The 22,497-nt window shown below is 47.1% G+C and overlaps 1 protein-coding gene across 1 annotated transcript in view; it reads right to left on the reverse strand.

Moving 5' to 3' along the window:
• ATP9B (ATPase phospholipid transporting 9B) overlaps window positions 1-22,497 on the reverse strand; it is a 242,509-nt gene that overhangs the window by 64,425 nt on the left and 155,587 nt on the right. The window contains exon 15 of the mRNA XM_081802518.1: window positions 7,391-7,533. Within this exon, the coding sequence (XP_081658644.1) occupies window positions 7,391-7,533 (143 nt within the window). The remainder of the gene's footprint in view (window positions 1-7,390; window positions 7,534-22,497) is intronic.

Below are 22,497 nucleotides of genomic sequence, written 5' to 3' on the forward strand. Positions count from 1 at the left end.
TGCCATCTTAACACTATAAAGTACTGATTTTATTTTTTTGATGCCATTGTAAACGGAATTGTGTTCTTAATTCTATTTTTGGATAGTTTGTTGTTACTGTATAGAAATACAATTCATTTTTGTATATTCATCTTATATCTTAAACCTTACTAAATTCATTATTGCTTCTAACAGATTTTAGGAGATTCCTTATGATTTTCTTTCTTTCCTTTTTTAAAGATTTTATTTATTTATTTGACAGAGAGAGACAGCGAGAGAGGGAACACAAGCAGGGGGAGTGGGAGAGGGAGAAGCAGGCTTCCCGCCGAGCAGGGAGCCCGATGCGGGGCTCGATCCCAGGACCCTGGGATCATGACCCGAGCCGAAGGCAGACGCTTAATGACTGAGCCACCCAGGCGCCCCTCCTTATGATTTTCGGTATGAAGACCATGTCACACACAACTAGCTTCACTCCCCTTTATAGTGTGGATGCCTTTTTCTTCTTCTTGCCTACCCGCCCTGGCTAGAACCTTGCTCATAGCAGCATTGTTCCTAACAGAAACAGGAAAACCCGCACTAACGTCCTTCAACTGAGGCGGAAATGAAATGTGGTCTATCCACATGACGGAGTATCCCCCACGATAGAAAGCAGTCAGGTACTGAGACACGCGACAATGTGGGTGAACCTGGAAAGTGTCCACCGAGCAAACGAAGCCAGACACACAAGGCCACACGGTGTGCGCTTCCACTCCTGGGAGAAGTCCAGCACAGGCAGACCGGCTGAGGCATACGGTCGACCAGGGGTCACCGAGGGCTGAGCGAGGGCAGGGAAGCAAGGGGGCTGCTGCTGTGCCCCAGGTGGCCTTGTGAGGGAGCTCGGACCGCACTGACAGCAGGTGGCTGTGCCCAATGCTGGCGCGACCTGCCCCCGTGGCCTGCCATCCGAGTCAAACGCTGCGTCTGGTACCATCGTCCTAGTTGCTAGTAAATCACGTCTTACGGAGGTTATAACAGAATATTCAAACAAATGACTATCATTTCATCAAATAAATGATGAAATCTTTGGCTCAGTTATTTTGCCATTTGAATGAATGCATCTGCATCTTGCTGGGTGAGAGACACTGGGGTATGCATGCAGACGCTCCTTTATGTAGGGGCGCATATCATCTCCTAACATACTAAGATGAATCCTGGAAGGATCTTTTTAACTTTCAATGATGTTTCTATTTCATAGCGGACCCTGTAAAACGCTGAGCAGGAAAGTCAGGGCGAGTCTGAGACTTTCTACACCCTCTTGTACAGCAGGGGCGTCTAAGGTTAAACCAGTTACTGAAAGAGTCAGTAACGCAAAACTGCTTTTCAAATCTTAGTTTTCATGATTTCAATCAATTGATAGGTCGTACAATTTTTGTCATCTTAATACAACTGTTAGTATGTCCCAAGTCTGAAGCTTCATGATAGGGATGGGCTGACTCGGGCAGGCAGATGCCACCAGAAGGCTTCCCCGTGACCTGGCCGTTAGGAGAGCGCCAGGGACGGAAAACGTCTTTGGACAAAAGGCGTGTTTGTGATTCCCGAAGAAGGAAAACACTGTAGCTCCTTAATAAGGCAGAGTGCTCTGGAGGATGAGCAGCAAAGCAGGTAGAGGGGAACTTAATTTCTAAGGACAAAGTCCTGCAGGCACACGTCTCAGGGCGGCGACGGAGGAGATTCACAGGCAGGCAGAGGACACGTTGCTGGAGACGCAGCTGCAAAGCGTTCTGACCCAGTGTTCCCAGCGGATGGCGCAGCCGCACCGCAGCTCGTGTGTGGGGCAGCCAGGGCGTGGCAACTGCACAGAAACAAAGGGAAGTCCGCCCGTGGCACACGGGACAGGCCACCCACCCAGCCCCACGGACTTGCAGCGCAGGAGCCAGGTCGTAAGCAATGATCACGTGGGATCAACGGTGACGTGAACACAGAGCTACTCACGCTTTACAACGAAGCAACGGGGGACGGAAACACAACTTCTAACACCCTGCAGCCTGTGGCCATATTCTCTGTTAATTTGTATTTGCTGTAAGTGAGGCTTTCTCAGAAGACCGCGGTTCCCAGTACGACAGGCCTCTGCTCAACCACTGCCCGCGTCAAGCGCCTCGCCTGGGGTGAAGAGCCGGGCACACGCAAGTGCGCGCACCGGTCACGCACCACGCCAGCCAGCCCTGCCCAGACCCTGTGCCGGCACCAGAGACCCCACTGTCGTCCGCAGGCTGCAGCGCCTGCGCCCGGCCCCAGCTTACGGGACACGACGCCCAGCTCCAGGTCTCCCCGGCGAGGCGCGCACGCCATGGTCTGCTGCCCCTGCCACCGCGGACACAGCACTTTCCGTTGCAGAGGATGCGGCCTTGGGAGCTGACGCGAGCCGCGTGCAAACTGCACGGCCAAGCCAGGTAGCGGGCGCTATCGACACGGTGCGTGTCCTCAACGGCCTGTTGTCTCGGGGCGCGGTCTGGGAATGCTGTCGTACTGGAGCACGAAGATTCCCAGCAAAGGAATTCGCGGCTTGCCGTACCAGGCTGCGGCCGGCGCCGAGGCCACGACTGACGAGCTCTCTGCAGCACCGTCTCTGAGCAGGGGCTCCGTCAGGAGCAGCCGGCGCAGGCGTGGAGGCCCCCCGGCGGGCTCGGTGCAGACGACCTGCCCCGGCGTGCGAGCGCCGTCTGCTCACGTGTCACGGCACGGCCACCACTTCTGGTCGGCGTCAACACGCTCTGCACCCTGGCAGCTAACAGATGTCTGCTCTTGTCGAATGAACTGCTTCATGTTTCACGCACTGCTGGCCACACGCGTCACTATGGCAACATCATTAATTTCAGATCTTACCGAAACGTGCACCCCAATCAGACCTAATTACACCACACTGCTTTCTTGTCCACAAGAAGGAAACTGTAACGCACTTGCGGGACACCTCATTCTCTGTTCTGCTGGGGCAAACGAGAGGCCGCGTGATGGATGCTTCTTGTCAGAAAGCATACTGATGAGGCACAAGCCCGATCACAATCACGCCAGGGACCGCCTTACGGTCATGTCAGCAGCGAAAGGCTCCTCACACAACAGCTCATTCGGTTAAGCAGATGATGTCTGCAAACGGTCTTACACCCCGAGTTCTCCACCCTCTACCAAACCATCCCCCCCGTCAGACCCTCCGTGATGGTGGTGCCCACCGCTGGGCCCCGGCCAACTGCGGAGGACCTGAGTCACTCACACGACGAGAGTAACACAACACAGAGCGCAGTTACTTCAGTCCCTGCCGGACGACGCTTCCCAGTAACACCAGATACGCAGCTGCGCAGGACCCCGGCAGGGCAGGGGAGCGCGAGCACGAGCCACGCAGCCCTCCTGGCAGACGACACAGGGCTCTGCTCGGAGGGTGGGGTCTGCCCGAGGCCGCACGCTGCCCAGAGGTGAGGGCCTAACCCCGGTGTGCCGGCGGCCTCCACCTGTGCGAGAAGCTGGTTTTTACAGAGTCGAAGTGGGGACAGCGCTAAGTCCTACTATGTGCTGGCAGTGTTGTGACAATTACACAGCTCGTCCTTGATGTCCTTCACCTGGGATCTGGTCCGTGTGGCCTTTAGAAGCGGCCAAGGCAACACTCCCTCCGGAGTGCCCTTGGGGAGGAGGACCCGTGAAGGGCAAGTGCCCGCGGCCCCGGGGCGAGGACAGACAGGGCTGGCCCATCGCGTGGCTCGCCGGACGTGCCGTGGGCGGCGTTCACCTCGTGATTACGGAGAAAGGGTCTGAGAAAGCTCAAGACCAAAAATTTTAAAAAATACTAAAAATGTTTAAAACTCCATGCGGCTCCAACACTAGGAAGTGATGACACGGGATCCCTTCAGTGACTTCTGGCACAAAAAGGCCTTTTGGAAAATGAAACGTGTAAGATTTTCTCTCGTTCACATATTTTATATAATATTCTGTAATTCTTTTTAAATCTCAGAAGCCCAGATTATTTACTTTTGCTTTGTCAAAGCAGCAGAGTGAGACATGGGGAAAATGGGGTTTCACTTTATGACTCTGGGCAAAACCACTCATCCTTATCCTGGATGGAACTCAGAATTCAAAGACAAACGGAGGAGCTATGAAGAAACAGAGAATGATGACCCCATCACCATTTAAAATGCATAATAAAAAGTTAGCATTTTAAGAAGAAATGATTTCACAAAATCCTTCTTCCCTTGCTGATATCGCACATCCAGAGACACAGGGAGAGGAGAGAGAACCAGTTATTCCTCAAGCATACTGTGAGCTGACTTAGGCTTCCTGTTTGCGAACTGACGTGAAATAACAGGTACCACACTTAGGCGTGTTACATGCAGATTTAAGCGGCCACGAAAGCAGGTGGGGTGCAGACAGGACGGCCCAGACTGCACCTGCTCCCCAGATAAGCATGCCCCACACCTAGAACACAGGGCAGGAGGCGAGCACAGGCCTCCGAGAGGGGAAGGCCCCAGATCTTTTTTTTTTTTTCTTTTAAAGATTTTATTTATTTATTTGAGAGACAGAGAGCATGAGAGGGAGGAGGGTCAGAGGGAGAAGCAGACTCCCCGCTGAGCAGGGAGCCTGATGCGGGACTCGGTCCCGGGACTCCAGGATCACGACCTGAGCCGAAGGCAGTTGCTTAACCAATTGAGCCACCCAGGCACCCTAAGTCCCAGACCTTTCTTGGTTCAACATTAAACTGTGACACCGTCATTGATTGTTAGCATTCAACTGCAAACACTCCACGATTTATGCATTGTACTGATAATCGCTTCTGTTACGTTCAGTCTGGTTTTGTTGTCCAAGATGATGCCATGAACATTTCTGGGCTTGTCTCCTGCTGTGCGTGCGCACGTGTCTCCTTGGGGAACAGGAGCCGGAGGGGCACCGCGGTGCGGAGGCTGCTGGGGCTTGTCCGTCGGGACAGAGCGGTGGCCGCCAGGTAACACCCCCACCAACGGTGCAGACAAGGTCCTGGGGCAGCGTGCGCCTCAGACAGGTCGGACTTGTCCCCGCGGGGTGCGGCACTGAGACGCCCACCCTCTCACTTAGCTCCTGCTCAGGTCTTCAAACTTACATCCATGCAGGCTTTACACATGTTCTGCTTGGATTTATTTCTAATTACTTTATACATTTTGCTGCTATTCTAATTGGCCTTTTTGGAATTAAATGCCCCCACTGTTGCTGGCATGTGGAAACGTAGTTTAATTCTGACACTGAATTCACAGATGTGACTAAGCCCTTCTGTAATCCGGCACCCTTTCCTCAGGGCTCCGTTGGGCTTCTCTGTGAACACGCACAGATCTGTGCACTTGGGGCCCAGCGTGCCTGTTCGTGCGGGACTCCGAGTGCACGCCGCTGTTCCTGGTTTCCGACTGTATTTATGCACAAGGTCCAGGCTGCTGAGTGCAGGGCTGAGTACAGCTGGGTTTCTCCCGCCGCCGGTGGGCAGCCTGACGGCCTCCTGTGCCGCCCCCACAGACCTGTGTGCTGTAAACTCACCGATTCTCCAGGACCCTCTTCTGTGGGGTCCCTTCAGGAACCATTTTGAGTTTGGGTTTGCTTCACTCCAGCTTCTCCATCAAAATAATCCCACCTGCCTCCCAGAAATAACTCAACCTCTGTGCAGGCATGCCTGTGTGTCCCCCACACTGAGATTTATTCTCTGAATCTTTCCCTGTCGGCTCAGTGAGGTTGGGAAGGGAGAAATCTGAAGGCATTTCGCAGCCCACCTTCTTGAGTCTGAGCCCCTCGTTACTTTGGAGTTCTTCGGACTTGCGAGCATCACCTGACGGGACAGCCCCCGACGTGCCACAAGGACCAACGTGACCACAACCAAATGCCGCTGGGGCGCCCGGCTGGCTCAGTCGGGAGTGTGTGACGCCTGATCTCGGGGTTGCGGGTTTGAGCCCCACGCTGGGGATAGAGGTTACTTAAATAAAAACAAAAAAACCCACTTTAAATTAGAAAACAAAACAAAACAAAACCACATGCCACAGGCAAATGGATTTTGACTGAACTGCGGTAAACCTATCACTTCATCGTGAAGGCAGGCTCTACTCAATCCCTCATCTTCGCGCTGGGGGCCTTGCGCTGGAGACCACAGTCTGTCCCTTCACCGGTTTACGTCTTCCTTCATGATTCTCCGTAAGGTCTGATCATCCTCACGCACGTCCTTCACTCCCCTCACGTCTATGCCCATGTGTTTAACACGCGCTCGCGCTACCTAGAGCGGGGCCTTCACTCTTCGGTCTGCTTGACACGCAGGGAGCTATTTTATTATTCTGACCTGTGACCTGACGCTTCATTGGTTCTTACTCTTAGCAGTTGATTCCCTTGGTTCATTATTTCATCTACAAATATTTGCTCCATCTTTCAGGCGTAGAGCTTATTTCTAGTTCTTGTCATACTGCAACAGCCAGAATGAAACACGTGAAGTAACAGGGTTGTTAGATTTCTCTTTCTTTTTCCTGACTATGGTGAAGTTTTTTCTAGTATTTTATTAAAAATAATGCTGAATTTTATTTGAGACATATTTTATCATGTTATACAAGTATTCTTAGTTCTAGTTCACCAAGAATTACTAGGAAATATTTTTTGAGACTTACTTATTTTAAAGAGAGAGCATATGTGACTGAGGGGAGAGGCAGAGGGAGGGAGAATCTCAAGCAGATTCCCCCGCTGAGCACAGAGCCCAACACGGGGCTTGGTCTCACGACCCTGAGATCACGACCTGAGCTGAAATCAAGAGTCAACGCTCAAGGGACTGAGCTGCCAGGCGCCCCAAGAATTACCAGGAATTTAAACTGTGAGTGAAGAAATCAGGGAGGGATTTAACCTGTTGCTAGGATTTTCACTGGATTCAGTTTATCTTTTATTTATCATGTTAAGGATTGACAAGGATTCTTTGATGAAACAAAAGAAAAATGAAATAAGGGCAAATAAAATTCGGAGCGGGGACCTGAGGGTGGGATAGTCACTCATAAGGCTCTTCAGGAGAACATTACTGTTAAAATACCAAACCCACACACGTCTTGTTACATTCTTCCAACAGTTCACAAGCATCATCCTGTAATAAACAGGCAAGCAGTATTTCCTCTCCAGAAGCCGCAGCTAATAAAAGAACGGTACGGCAGCAGAGACTCAAAAATATATAAACGTGTCATTTAAATCTCTAAGGATTTAACATTTTGCTAATTCTAATGATACCGTGTTTATTCGAAGGTGAAGGTTAGTTGGGTGTGAGTGTTCAGCGGAGTCTGGAAAATCCCAAATTTGAATGACTTCGATACGCCGCCACACACACACACAGTCACGCACACACGCACCAGGGTTGCCCTGCACTGGATGCCGGCGAGCGCACACAAAGGCAAACATGAACCAGGAGCAGTACCTGTTTTGTCCGTCAGCAAGTACACCAGGCGCCCCAGGCCCTCTGGGATGGTGCTGGTCCGCACGACCGTGCCGGGGATGCTCTTGTCCTTCATGATCATCCATCCGTACGCAGCTTTGCCCATGTCCAAGTTCACACGCAAACTGCCAAACAAAACCGGTTCATCACAGTCGTTAGTTGGGTCCAAACCCACACAATACGTCCAAACTCATGTTTTCCATACAGACGTATTATCTTTGATCTCACGTGAACTAAGTAGGTAACACCGTATTTCAGACTTTAAAATAAATGAATTTGTTGACACTTAAGCCAACAAACCTTTTTAGGTCCCTTATCATGTTTGTAGGCGATGGTAAACGGGCTCCTCACCCTGGTCCTCCAGCGGAGCGTGCAGAGGCAGATGCGAGAGGAGAAGGTGGATGTGCGTTAAGTACCCCCGCTCAGACACAAAGGAGAGATGGTGCGTGTGTAAGGAGATCAGGCAGCATCCCACTCGGAACAGATATTCAAAATGCACCATAACCTTCATCCGCTCATTTTACAAGAACAAACAGGATGCTTTCTTGGGACGATGACTGCCGGACCAAACACATCCTGGGAGGACTGGGCCCCTCAGAACACCAGGCTTCCGAGCCAGGGCAGGGACCTCCCTGAGGCCCGGGACGGTGGTGTGGCCTGAGCAGAAGCACCGTGGGGGAGAGAGGCAGGAGGTGGGATCAGGCGTGGCGGGGGCCAGACCATGGTGCAGATCGTGGGTTTCACAGTCAGGGCGATGGACAAAGGGCTCCTCTGTGACCTCAGCGGCACTCAGCTCCGTGCGGGGCTCACTGACACACTCACTCTGCTCCCACCTTCACACGTACCCAGCTTTGCTCTCATTCACATTCAGACTCAAGACCATTCAGATATGCTTCCAATTCTAGAAAAAAATCTGTGCCTGATTTGATTTGGTCAAGAAAATAGCAGATGTGGGGCGCCTGGGTGGCTCAGTCGTTAGATGTCTGCCTTTGGCTCAGGTCATGATCCCAGGGTCCTGGGATCGAGCCCGCATCGGGCTCCCTGCTCGGCGGGAAGCCTGCTTCTCCCTCTCCCACTCCCCCAGCTTGTGTTCCCTCTCTTGCTGTGTCTCTGTCAAATAAATAAATAAAATCTTAAAAAAAAAAAAGAAAATAGCAGATGTGATATGTGATATACCTATACAATGTGGGGAAGCTGCTGGCAGTCACTCATGACCAACATGGCAATTCATACAGATCTACCTACTAAGAAACGCACCCTTGAGAAGCAACATGGAGGACTCAGTCAGTGGAGAGAGTCCAGTCTGTAGGTAAGTTAAAGAAAATTAAAATAATCATAATGAGCTATTTGTCTATAAAGCTCATATCTTAAAAATCCTAAGAACTCTGCTGGTCAGAAAGAAGAGTTTTAATTGACAAGTACACAGACTTCCACAGGCAGGCAGGAAGTTTTCAAGAGTTCACGGGGTGCTGCTGGGCTTGGGGAGCAGTGGAAGCCCAAGGAGCACCTTCTGGGTTCATCCGCGCTGCTCTCTTCAAATCATGAACGGTAAGAATTTGTTATTTCACGAAATACTGAGTCACAGATAAACGCCAGTGGACTATTTTCGGCTTACGGCACACACCCGCAAGGCCAGTGAACAGAGAATGCGGATAATCTTCAAGGAAAAATAAAACACAAGTTCACTTTACAAGTGAAAACTATCATAGAAAATGTATCTTCAACTAAGACTGAAATACCACACAGGAAGCAGAAGCTTGAGTTTATACGCATCGTATATTTTGGTCAAATGTTCGTATAGTTTGCTTTTTAATGTTAAAAATCTCTAGAAGCTCAAACCTCAAACACTAAGTTCACAGAGTAACCATAATTATCATCACTATACTTACTTTTTAGTAATGTGCTAATTTATAGAATTTTAAAATTTAGACCTCCGCTCGTCTAGTACTTTACAGTAACATGACTTACGAACAAAAAAACATGAAGCCTACCATTTTGAGAATTACAGAGGTAGATTATAAGGTAATGGATACCAGTTATTTTAAGCTCATTTTATTGCTAACTGACCAACTGTGATTTTGTGATCAAGAGATCCATTTCAAATTAAGTGGAAAAGCTGTCTGCCATTTTAGACGGTCAAGTGAACAAGAAGGCCATCGTGATCCTCACTGTCACACACACCGAAACGGAGCCCCTGGACTCTGCGGAGCGTCAGGAGTGTCAAGAAGGGGCGCCGAAGCTGAGCACAGGAGCACAAGGCTTACCGGGGAGCAGGCGCCTCCCGGGGGCTCTTTCCTGACCAAACAGTCCCGCCCGGCCTCACCTCACCACCGGGAAATGTCGGAGGAGGGAACCCGAGCCCTGGATAAACAGGAGGCCTACTTCCCTCAGTGCCGTGATGGGCCAGGACCCCAGTCAGCCTGCATGGTGCCCGCTGCGTTCAGACTGTCCTGTGATATGGTGCGGTGGTGCTTGGTGGCGCTCGGGCTCCCAGCCGAGCCAGGCCCTGCGCCTGCAGCGCTGCCCAGGGAATGCAGCCGCCCGAAAGGGCTCGCGCACTCCTGCCTGCTGAGGCGTATGTGTAGATCCTAATCTGAGCACAAGTCATTTTAATGAGAAGTTCTATCAAAAGTAATCAAAGCTTTTTTCCTGTAAATTGTCATCTATGGAAAACGGCACAGATGCCGTTTTATCTGAATCTCCCCCCAAATTTTTCATTTTGTGACATCTTTAACCTCTTTTCTGGGGTGCGGAGCCCGACATGGGGTCTGAACCCATGACCCCCAAAATCAAGACCCGAGCTGAGACAAAGCGTCGGATGCCCACTGAGTAAGCCATCCAGGCGCCCCATCCACCTCTTCCTGACACACCGTGGATGGCAAGGGATGGCACCAAGATCCTCACTGGCTGAACTCTCCCAACGCTGGGCACGTGGAGGGTGACATTCAAGTCTCTGCTGGAGTCTGGACCTCTGTCCTGGGCTTGAGACCAGTGTATTCTGTTGCCTGCAGACGATCCTACCTCAGACTCATCACAGACCCCTCTACATGAATATATACCATGGACGGTAACATTCCCCCTTCGTCTTCCGGTGCCAGACAAAACAAAACAGACAAATCTACTCTTTCTCAAGGAGGAGGAAACACTCCTTGGGACCACCTGTCACCTGAGCCAGAACTGCCGAAGGACTCCAGGTTCCTTTTCCCTTTCATTTCCCTTATCTCAATAATCAACTCTGGCCCGCTCAACCTCCCCAATTCTCTGAACCCTCTTTTTATGCTCCATCAGGAAGAAGCATGGCTAACTGAATTTTACAGGGTTAAGGTCAGGTATGACTTGTACTGATGGTTAATTTCCAAATTTACCAGTTCTATGATCTTGGACAAACGAACCACTTGATCTGAGCCTCAGTCACAGTACCTGTAAAATGCCCTCTAGGGTAGGGTCACTGTGGGTATTGGCACTAACGCATAAAAGCAGGTTACTGAATTATGTCACTGGAGCAGAAGATCACCGGTCTCCACAGTCGGGAGGTTTTATAGAGAAGATGAGCCCTGAGCTAAACTGGGATGGACCGGGGCGGGCAGCACGTCTGTGCACCGCTAGGTGAAGGCAGGTCGTCGGCAAGGCTCCAGAGCTCAGAAGCTACAGATGCTACGTAAGTGGACGAAGGTGGGTGCACACCTAAGTACCCTGAGAGTCCGTCGGAACCGCATCCACCACTGCACACACACGGGTACACAAAATGGACAGCCCTCGGCCCTGAGCAACAGAAAACCCGGTAAGGTGTGAGAGTAGTTTAAACTGGCATATGCAAAATTCTACATCACATTATTAAGTTTTTGAATGGGTGTGGGAAGATTAGAGATTGGAAATGAAGTAGGAGAAATAAATGGAGCATCCGTGTTCCAGATCAACTGAAGCAAAGAAATGCCGGAGCCACAAGGAGAGTCAGAAGCTGCGAACGAGGCAGCGGGACGCCCGGGAGCGCACCAGGACCTGGGGCCCCCGGAGGGCTCCGAGAACGCACCCTTGCTCCGTGCCACAGTAAGGATGGTCTTCAGGGAGACTCACCTCTTCGCCTTCCGTTCAGAGTGATGTCAGCCCCACCTCCTCAACATCCCCCACGATCAAATATTAATCATAGGCTCAGATATCGGGGTGAGTGGCAACAAGGTAATTCAGGCCTTCCCCACCATCCAGAGTTGTTTCGGTGTTTACGTGGGGGGCCACGTGAAATACTGCGTACACTTTGCACCAGCTGGAGCTCAGAGGACCACGAGTGTGTGTGTGTGTGTGTGTGTGTGTGTGTGTACTGACAGGTAAAACACACCATATAGCAGCAGCATAAAGGTATTTATGCAGGAGTGAGGCCAAATACGTGTGTCAATACGTGAAAGGGATAAATATTCCTATTAAAGGGCTAGCACTTCCTGCAGTTCATAAATAAGTAAAAGTACTAATTATATGCAATTTGATACACCTTAAAATCAAATGTCTCTGGTAGTCTAAGAATAAAGGAATGGCAAAGATATATAAGACCCCAAATTAAGCATGTTGGTTGTGTCAAAATATTCATAAGAAAGTTAACCAGGCAAAAAAAGACCAGATGGAAAGGTTGAAGGCAGGGACACCTGGGTGGCTCAGTCAGTTGAGCGTTCGGCTCAGGTCATGATCCCAGGGTCCCGGCATCGAGTCCCCTGCTCAGCGGGGAGCCTGCTTCTCCCTCTGCCTGCCCTTCCCATGTTTGTGCATGTGGTCTCTCTCTGACAAATAAGTAAATAAAATCTTAAAAAAAAAGAAAAAGAAAAAGAAAAGGTTGAAGGGAGAAAATCAGATGCTTTTCAAGGTTTGAAAAGCTCAGCTCTCTACCGAAGGGGACAGTAACCACAGTGAGACCAGGGCATAGGTTGGAGGGGTGGGAGGAGGCGCCCCCAGCGCCCCCACTATCGTCCCCCGCACACAGAGCGGGGATGAGTCACGCCCTTGCCAGGCTGCAAGGCTGCGGCCTCAGAGGCCCACCCCTGCTCCGAGGTCGGGCCGGGGCACCGGGACTTACGGATCCAGGCTATGCACAGTGAGGCCCTGCTGGGTTCTGGGTTCTGGGAGCACCAGTGCACTCTCAGGAGTTTTCCTGAACTGGTTCAAAGAAAGTGTGTAATTACGGGAGCAGAACATGAGCCTGAGGCCACTAACACCATCTGTGTAAGCAAGTGAGGAAGACGGGGCAGAGAAGACACTTGACCCGAAGAAGGCAGGCAGAGTCAGCAGACGGGGAGAAGACCCAGAGGGCACTGGGCTTCTTGTTCGAGCCACACCCAACAGGTTGCTCTTCGCATCTTCTTTGCACCTGTTTGACACATAAAGTCCCCCTTTAACTTATACTTAATTTACAAACCGCATCTATAGATCTTTCATGAAAAAGTACCACAGTCTAATTAAAAGGCAAATGAGATAAATATATTTGCAAACATGAAAGAGCTGCTCATTATTATATGAAAAGACAACACAAACTGAAACAAGAAGAGCCAGAAGGACAAAGGCCTGAAGAGTGAATCCAGCTACTGGTGCAGTAAATACTTTACCCTGCGAAGGAACAGAAGAGACCTCTTGAGGCCACAGCAAGAGTGAGGTGCCCTCAACCCAAGAATGCAAACTCACAACCCCCAGACTCCAGAGCCTGAAACCTCCACCTCCAAGTATATACCAACTCTCGTGGGCCAACAACGGTGATGATAGTGTTTTGCTTTTTTGTAACATTTTTTTTTAAAGATTTTATTTATTTGACAGAGAGAGACACAGCGAGAGAGGGAACACAAGCAGGGGGAGTGGGAGAGGGAGAAGCAGGCTTCCCGTGGAACAGGGAGCCCGATGCGGGGCTCGATCCCAGGACCCCGGGATCACGACCCGAGCCAAAGGCAGACGCTTAATGACTGAGCCATCCAGGCGCCCTGCTTTTTTTGTAACTTCTAACTTTGAAGTCGTTTTTAGACTCAGAGAAGTAGCAAAACCAGGGGAGATCCCGGGTGCTCCCCCAGTGGTGACACCTTAAGCCAGGAAACACACTCTCCAAGCAGAACCAGTGTTACAACCCGATTAAGTCAAACGCAGGCTTCATTCAGGCTCTGTCAGGTTTGACACACACTCTTCTGCTTTATGTGTCCCAAGGACAGATTCGTGTCACACCCGTCCACCATCGGGATCAGACAGTTCCATCTCACAGTCCTCAGGTTAACTCGCAACAGTGCTAGCTGCCCCCAACCCGAACCCTGGCAACCGCTGAACTGTCCATCATTATAATTTTCTAACTTTAAGAACGTCCTATAAATGCCCAAGTTGTTCGATGTATCAGTACTTTATTCCTTTTTATTAATGGATAGTATTCATTGTATAGATAGACCATAACTTATCCAGGTCACATTTTTTTTTAATGTCACCTTGCATTCCCCAAATTTGCTATGATATAGTTGCACTTTGTTGTTAAAACAAAGCCTGCTTCATTCTCAAGAATAAAGTTTATCACATTTGGGGCCTGAAAATTTGACCTACCCTTGGAAAGTACTGCCAACAAAGTTAATCAGAAAGTTTCATTCAAATTTGTCTAATTTTCTTTATACAAAACTGCAAGAAAGTTCTGTGATCTTGGGTAATGGCAGGCTATCCTATTTGAACCAATGTTCCCACTGAAAACAATAAGAAATACTGTATAAAATATTTTTTAGATTGCTTAGAAGAAATAAGGAACTGACTAGATAGTAAGGAATTTCTGGGTTGAACCCTCGTCAGTTTCTACAAAGGTTAAGTGATCATGTGCCAGGCCCCAAGAGTTTGAATTCTCTCTTCAGAAACAGGCTACCTGGGCAGGAGCAAAAACAAAGACCGGGACCATCAAAAGGTGGAGGTCCAACAAAAGGCCCTTCTTTCCACGGGAGACAGGGCTGTGAGGGGCTACACCATCACACTAAGGGGGAAGCTGGAAAGCGAGGCAGGTGTACGTGGAGATGGCACCAGGCTCACATGATTCAGTGACTGTGAATCTCCAATTTGGGGGAAGATGTTCCAAGACAGGTGGTACCTCCAAGTACACCGCAGAAGCAAGTGTAGAGTTTTCAGAAACACATAACTTTCATCTTTGATCTCACATTACTCATAAAATTAGCCTTTCAAATACAATTACCAAAGAAAACCTCCCCAAATAAACCAAAAACAAAACCCAACAACAAACAGCACAGCACTCAGGGGGACTGTACTACGAGCGAGAGCCAGAAGGGAAAAACAAGAGAAAGGACCAACAAAAGCAGCAGATCCCACACGTGACTGACACAGGCTGTAAAACAGGGAACACAGTGAAAACTAGAAAGACATCTGCACGGAAGAGACAAACGTAAAAATGAATAAATCAATGTGATGAAGACACCAAACAGAATTTCCCAAACTAAAAAGTATCAGTAACTGAAATTAAGAACTCAACTGGTTTGACAGCGGCCCAGATGCAGCCACAGATGAGGTCGGTGACTAGGAAGTCGGATTGCTGGGAATGATACAAAATGGAGAATGGGGACAGAGGTGGAGAACAGGGAGGAACAGGGGAAACAAAGAGTGGGGTTAGGACACTGAACAAGTCTCACATTCGTGTCCCCAAAAGAGAGGGGACAGAGCAGTATATAAGGGGACGACAACCCAGTTTTCTGGGATGGGAAAGGACCGATCCACAGACGCGAGAAATGCACCGAATTCTGAGCATTGTATGAAAAGCAGCTTCTGTCCCCACACAGTGCCCAAGTGCAGAGCAACAACAAGACACAGGTTGGAAAACCGCCATAGGGCGGAGGGTACCAAGGAGCAGCGTGGGGCACGCAGTGGAATCGTTTCAGCAAGGAAAGCCAAACAGAAATCTAGAGCATTCCAACAAACCCACAGTAAACAAAACAATAAATTTTTGACAGAAGGAAAATCATTCTACATGAAAGGCCTGACGTATAAGAAGAAATGAAGAAACACATGGATACACCAAAATGCATAAGGAATGTAGAAAATGACAGTATCTTTGGGACTTAAGAATGACTTGGATTAAAATACACGACAAAAACGGCACAAGGTCGAAGGGGTGCAGGGAGGTAAACGTTACTCTGAGACAATAACGTAAAGGAAGTAACTACCTGCAGATCTGATAGATTGAGAATAACAATCTCAGTTCACAGGCTAACTACTAAAAGAACAAATACGGCTTAAAATCTTCCAAACTAGTAGAGAAGAAAGTGGAACTATACAAGAATTATAAAATGGTAAGACAGGAGGAAAATACAGAACAGGTGAGTCATACTAAAAAAACAAAATAAGATGATAGGTTTAAACCAGAAATACAACAGAATCACAGTAACTGTAGGCAGTTTGTCGGAGTAGGTAAAAATGAAACGTAAGAGACACACACACACACACACACACAAAAGGGAAAGTGCAAAATGGAGCAAGCCAAGCCCATTACAGCCAGCCGGCATGGCTATATGAACATAACACGAAGTAGAATTTAATGCAAAAAGCTTTCACAGAGGGGCGCCTGGGTGGCTCAGTGGGTTAAGGGTTTGACTCTTTCAGCTCAGGTCATGGTCTGGGGGTTATGGGGTCAAGCCCCGCGTCAGGCTCTGTGCTCAGCTTGGAGTCTGCTTGAGGATTCTCTCCCTCCTTCTCCCTCTCTCTCCCCCATTCTCTCTAATAAATAACTCTTAAAAAAAAAAATTTTTAGCAGAGATAAAGTCACTTTATAAATGAAAAATGCTTAATTCAGCAGAAATATATAAGTTTAAATTTGTATACTCTGATACCAAAGCCACAAAATATATAATGCCAGCAATAGAATTCCAGAGAAAATAGATTCCCAGTACCAATGGGAGATTTCCACCTGACGCTTTGCAAGTGTGACAGAAGGCACAGAAAAGCCAGCACGGTGTGGAGAAACTGAAAAACAAAATTAACAATCTCGGCCTAACAGACTTGCACACATTCCAGCAATCCAACACCCAGGTTTAAGTCAACCAAACACCCAGCCCTACAATGCGTCTAGGCAACGTTCATGCATCTGAAATGACTAAGATACACTCTTCGACAACAACGTAAAAAACTAAATATGAACACAGATAATAATTAGAAAATGCAAATATGCTTATAATAACCACAGGTCAAAGAAGAAATCACAGTGGAAATTCTGTACTGACAGTAACAAAAATACCACATACAGAAGCGTCTGGGATGTAGCCGAAGCAGTACTTCTGTGTGAATTTATAGCCTCCATGACATATTCAGAACGGGAAAAAAGGCTGAAAACTCGTAACTGAGACATCTGTCTCAAGAAGAGTAACACAAACCAAAAAAGGTGTGAGGAGAGAAGATAATAAATTAGAGATATATTATATAGCACAAAGAATCAATAAAGCCTAGAGAAGGTTTTCCTAAAAAACTTCTACAGCTTATACACCTACTAGAAGACGGATCAAGAAAAACAGAAAAGAGAAACAAGTATCAAGAGTGAGTGACAAAGATCAACACCACTGACCCTACACATATGAGGCAAAAGGAAAACATTATCAACAGGTTTGTGGGAATACACTTGAATCCGGGCACAGGGGACATATTTCCTGAAAACTGTAACTGCAAAACTGACTGAAGAAGAAATTAAAAACTTGAAATCAACTTTTCTAACTATTTAATTATTTACAACTATTTGATAAATATATTTAACCTATTAAAGACACCAACTCTGCCAAATATCTTTTCACAGTAAAAAGTTCAGGCCTCCCTAATGTGTAAATATCAAGGAATAAATCATTATAATTTTACAGAAAATATTTTAGAGAGGAGAAAATGAAAGACCTGTCAACGTAATCATGAGAATGGCATGCCCCTGACACTAAACACCACAAGGAAAGTTACAGCAGAGTCAGTCATATGGAGCAATGCAAAAATTCCACAAAAATTACAGTGGGATCCAGTAACACAAAAAGGATGGTATATCATGATTAAGTTGCATCTTTTCCCCAAAGAATAAAGGCAGGTACCACATTGGAAAGTCAAACAATATAATTTTTCGTACTAAAATATTAAGGAAAAATTTAAAGATAAAATATCATTTCAATAGATTTTAAAAATCTATCGAAAACTATATTCATAATTTTAAAACAAATTTTAGCAAAATAGTAATAGGAAAAACTTCCTCAGGGGGCTCCTGGGTGGCTCAATCGGTTAAGCGTCTGCCTTCGGCTCAGGTCATGATCTCAGGGTCCTGGAATCAAGCCCCACATAGGGCTCCCTGCTCAAGAGTGAGTCTGTTGCTTCTCTCTCTCCCTCTGCTGCTCCCCACCTGCCCCCCGCTCGTGCTCTCTCTCTTGCTCACTCAAATAAAATCTTTTAAAAAAAAACTTCCTTAGTATAAAAAGGGTTTCTATAGGGCGCCTGGGTGGCTCAGTTGGTTAAGTGACTGCCTTCGGCTCAGGTCATGATCCTGGAGTCCCTGGATCGAGCCCCACATCGGGCTCTCTGCTCGGCAGGGAGTCTGCTTCTCCCTCTCCCACTCCCCGTTTGTGTTCCCTCTCTCGCTGTGTCTTTCTCTGTCAAATAAATAAATAAAATCTTTAAAAAAAAAAAAAAGGGTTTCTATAAAAATGTATAGCATACTTGATGAAATCTTGGAAGTTTTGCCTTTTACGTTGGAAACAAAAACAGTCTATTATTAGTACTTCTGCTTAACGTTGTATCAGGAATCTTTGATACAGCGATAAGGAAAAGAAATAAATGGTGCAGGAATCGAAACTGTCATTATTTACTGATGATACAATTACCTATAGAGAAAATCCAATAAACCACAGATTAATAATTGAAATCAATAAAGTTTTACCAAAATTGATGGATTCAATCATTTTATAGAAGTCATCTGATTTCTCCATACCAGTAACAAATACAAAGGAAACAGTTCTTTCAAAACCTACAGTATTTACAACAGCATTTAAAAAATATCAAGTATCTAAGAATAGCTCTAATAAAAGTTGTGCAAGATTTCTAAGAAATTTTTTAAAATCTGAGATACCGAATACCTAAAAAATTAAGAGTTATGTTGGGGCGCCTGGGTGGCTCAGTCGGTTGAGCAGCTGACTCATGATTTCGGCTCAGTTCATGATCTCAGGGTCACAGGATCGAGCCCTGTGTTGGGCTCCACGGTCAGCAGGGAGTCTGCTTGAGATTCTCTCCCTCTGCCCGCCCACCCCCCCCAATAAATAAATACATCGTTTTTTTTGTTTTGTTTTTTTTAGATTTTATTTATTTGACAGAGAGAGACATAGCAAGAGAGTGAGCACAAGCAGGGGGAGTGGGAGAGGGAGAAGCAGGCTCCCCGTGGAGCAGGAGCCCGATGTGGGGCTCGATTCCAGGACCCTGAGATCATGACCTGAGCTGAAGGCAGACGCTTAATTACTGAGCCACCCAGGCGCCCCTAAATAAAAAAATCTTAAAGAAAAATTTAGAGATAGGCTAGATTCATGGTCTGGAAGATATAGTATTAAATGCAAACAGCCAGTGAGAACAAAGCTGCTCTTGAAGAGCACAAGGAGGAAGGCCCTTTCTAGGAACCACTAACTCGGGACAAAGGTGTGTGAGTTCTGGCTCAGGAACAGGCAAACCCCCCAAGGGGACAGCACAGGAGACCCAGAGCGGCCTATGCGTGTCTGAGTCCTAGCGTATGACAGAGGGGCTCTCGTCACTGAGGAACAGTCTTTCTTACAAGGCATGCTGAGACAACTGGTGTGGTAGTGATACACGAAAATCCTGTTTCACGCTATAAAAAAAGGTTGTCAAAGACAACGCTGCTATGCTTTCAGAAGCTAATGCAGGAGGACAGCTCCATCATCCGGAGCACAGAACAGCTTCCTAAACAACATACAGAGAGAGTGTAACCAACAGCAAAAAAGACTTATAAATTTGACTATGCAAAATTAATTTTCATAATTTCACCAATAGTAAAAATTCAAGCTATAGATTGAGAAAGACTATCCGTAAAACATGGACCTGAAAAGAACACCCGTATCCTGCCCAGCAGGCCAACTCTTTCAGGTTAGGAGAGCTGGGGACAGTCTTCTGTGACTGGATGCTCCCCTCTCTGGGCCTGCACACCTGTGGCCTCAGTGATTCTTCCTTTCTCTGCAAGGGTAGCGCCAGTTTGCAGCGGGGCAGCTCTACCAGCCTGTTTCCTGCCTGTCGGATTGGGGGGTCCAACAGGCTTCCCTCATTTTAGCCTGTCTCTTGTTCCTTCCAGCTCAAGCTGGTAATGCTCCTGCTGATCCAGGATTCTCAAAAACTCTGTGTGTCTCCCATGTGTGTTACGGGGGTCCACACGACCTGACAAGAGGCTTCTGCACACATCTCTCCTGGATAACACCATCCGCTCCAGGCTCCGGCCCAGTGGGTGAGTGAGTCCATGAGTCACATACCTAACCTCTTCAGCAAAAAGCTGTCCAGCGACACCCTTGACCTCTATCCTGTGCATGCTTTACAAACCGTAAATTTTCTAATATTAGTATCTTTTGCAATCTGGATAGGCTGCAAATTTCCACCACCATTGACTGGTTTCCTAGGTTGGAAACACTTTTTTCCCCAAGCATGCTAAATGGAAAAGGAGGCCCTCCTGAGATGTTAAGAGAGTTAATTTCTAGGTTCTGAAGCAAATTCTGTACCCATGTTACCTGAAATTTTTGATACTCGATTCTTACTGTGCTGCACTCTGAGCAGAGCTGGCTACTCACTCCTTTGGGCAGTTAGGTGGCAGAATGGGGGCCCCGCTGCCCAAGCCACAGGGCCCCCACCGACTGCAGTGCTTTAGATTTTTTTTTTTTTTTAATTTGAGAGAGAGAGAATGAGAGAGAGAGAGAGCATGAGGGGGGAGGGTCAGAGGGAGAAGCAGACTCCTCGCTGAGCAGGGAGCCCGATGCGGGACTCGATCCAGGGACTCCAGGATCATGACCTGAGCCGAAGGCAGTCGCTTAACCAACTGAGCCACCCAGGCGCCCTGCAGTGCTTTAGACAAGACGGGCCCACGTGTTTCTCAGAAGGGACAGAGTCCTCACTGTCAGCACCTTTCTACCCCCATCACCCACGCATGCCCCCGTGAGAGTAAAGGTCCCTCTGACCCAGCACTGATAGGAGTTTTCTGGACCATCAGCGAGAACACGACACAACACTTGGAAAGCATGTGGGGAGAAGAGCTACTGAACCAACAAGCAACCACAAGTACCTGGCCTGACGGGGCCACGAAGAACTCTGACGGTTTGTGTTTTGTTACGAGTGACACAAACAATGCAGGGAACATATATCCATTTCAATTACAAGAGTTAAACCCTGAAATGGTTTCCTTGAAAGACAAAGTAAATTATATCAGGTGGCTCAAAAATATTTTATTCTGTCAAGAAAAATTTCTATCAAACAGCCTACGTTTGTTAAATTTGAAAAGCCTTTGAACCAACCAAACACACCAGAAACAGACTCACAGACACAGAGAACAAATGGGTGGTTACTACAGGGAAGGGTGAAGCAGGTGAAGGGCATTAACAAGTACGAACCTCCAGTTAAAAAATAAGGGGGTCACGGGGATGAGACGTGCAGCACCGGGAGGGTCGCTGGTAAGACTCTAGTAACTGCATGGCCACCGACGGTGAGCGGACTTACTGCAGGGAGCATCTGCTAAGGCACGGAGTTGCCCAAACCCTATGCTGGACACCTGAAACTAATGTAACACTGTACTTCCATTAAAAACATGTGTTAGGTCAATAGAGGAAAAAGCACTTAACTTTCCAAAATTGTGCACTTTCAAAAAAAAATTTTTTTTAAATCTATCCTTTATTAAATTGAAAAGCGTATTTAGCAAATACTAAAACATATTACTATTCATATTTTATGGAAACTTTGCAAAAGGAAAACAAACTTTGTTGAATCAAATGTAAACATGAATTCCCTAAATCAGCATCCTAGGCTTTTCACATTTTACAGTTTTCATTCCTTCTGCCACATTTGTCTAACTGCATTCTCAAACTGTGAAAAACAAGGCAAAGGATCGTGTTGAAGTAGGCGTGAGACATTTTGGAGCTAAAAAGAGGTGCAGGTATAATTCTGTCTAGTAAGTCTCTCACACTTGACTGAACATGTAAATATAAAACTGTTGACTGGAGGGGCACCTGGGTGGCTCAGTCACTGAGCATCTGCCTTCGGCTCAGGTCATGATCCCGGGGTCCTGGGATCGAGTCCCGCATCGGGCTCCCTGCTCGGCGGGGAGCCTGCTTCTCTCTGCCTCTGCCTCTCTCTCTCTCTCCCTCTCATGAATAAATAAATAAAATCTTTAAAAAAAAAAAAAGAGTTTCCTATGGGGCGCCTGGGGTGGCTCAGTCGTTAAGTGTCTGCCTTCAGCTCAGGTCATGATCCCGGGGTCCTGGGATCGAGCCCCGCATCGGGCTCCCTGCTCAGCGGGAGGCCTGCTTCTCCCTCTCCCACTCCCCCTGCTTGTGTTCCCTCTCTCGCTGTGTCTCTCTCTGTCAAATTAATAAATAAAATTAAAAAAAACAACAACAAAAACACCTGTTGACTGCAAAACCAGAACAAGACGAACTTGCAGAAACTTAGTACATTCCTCATTTTGTAAAGACTTTTAAAAAGGCTATATAAGCTAAACAACAACAAACAAAGGTCTGTTTTTGTGTAAATGCTGGTATATTTATACATATATAAATATGCACATTCATATTTATAAGTCTGTATATGTACACGTATCTGAAAAGTTTTATAGTTCTTATCAATAGTAAAATTACAGATAATACCTATTTCTTTCTCTTGTTATCAGGTATTATCTAATTTTTTACTATAAGTATATATACGACTGAAATACAAAAAAAAAACACTGAAAATTAGTATCGACCTAAAAATGCTTATAATGTATTATATTTTGTAACTATAGTTCATTTTTCCTGTTAATTTGACAAAAGAAATGTGAAGTCTCTTTATACTGTCATTATGCTGAACAAATTAGAGAGTCCAAAGGAATAAAATATTTCATTAAAAAA

This window comes from Leptonychotes weddellii, chromosome 13, assembly GCF_054177405.1.
Source record: "Leptonychotes weddellii isolate Sample4059 chromosome 13, ASM5417740v2, whole genome shotgun sequence".
Classification (NCBI taxonomy): domain Eukaryota; kingdom Metazoa; phylum Chordata; class Mammalia; order Carnivora; family Phocidae; genus Leptonychotes; species Leptonychotes weddellii.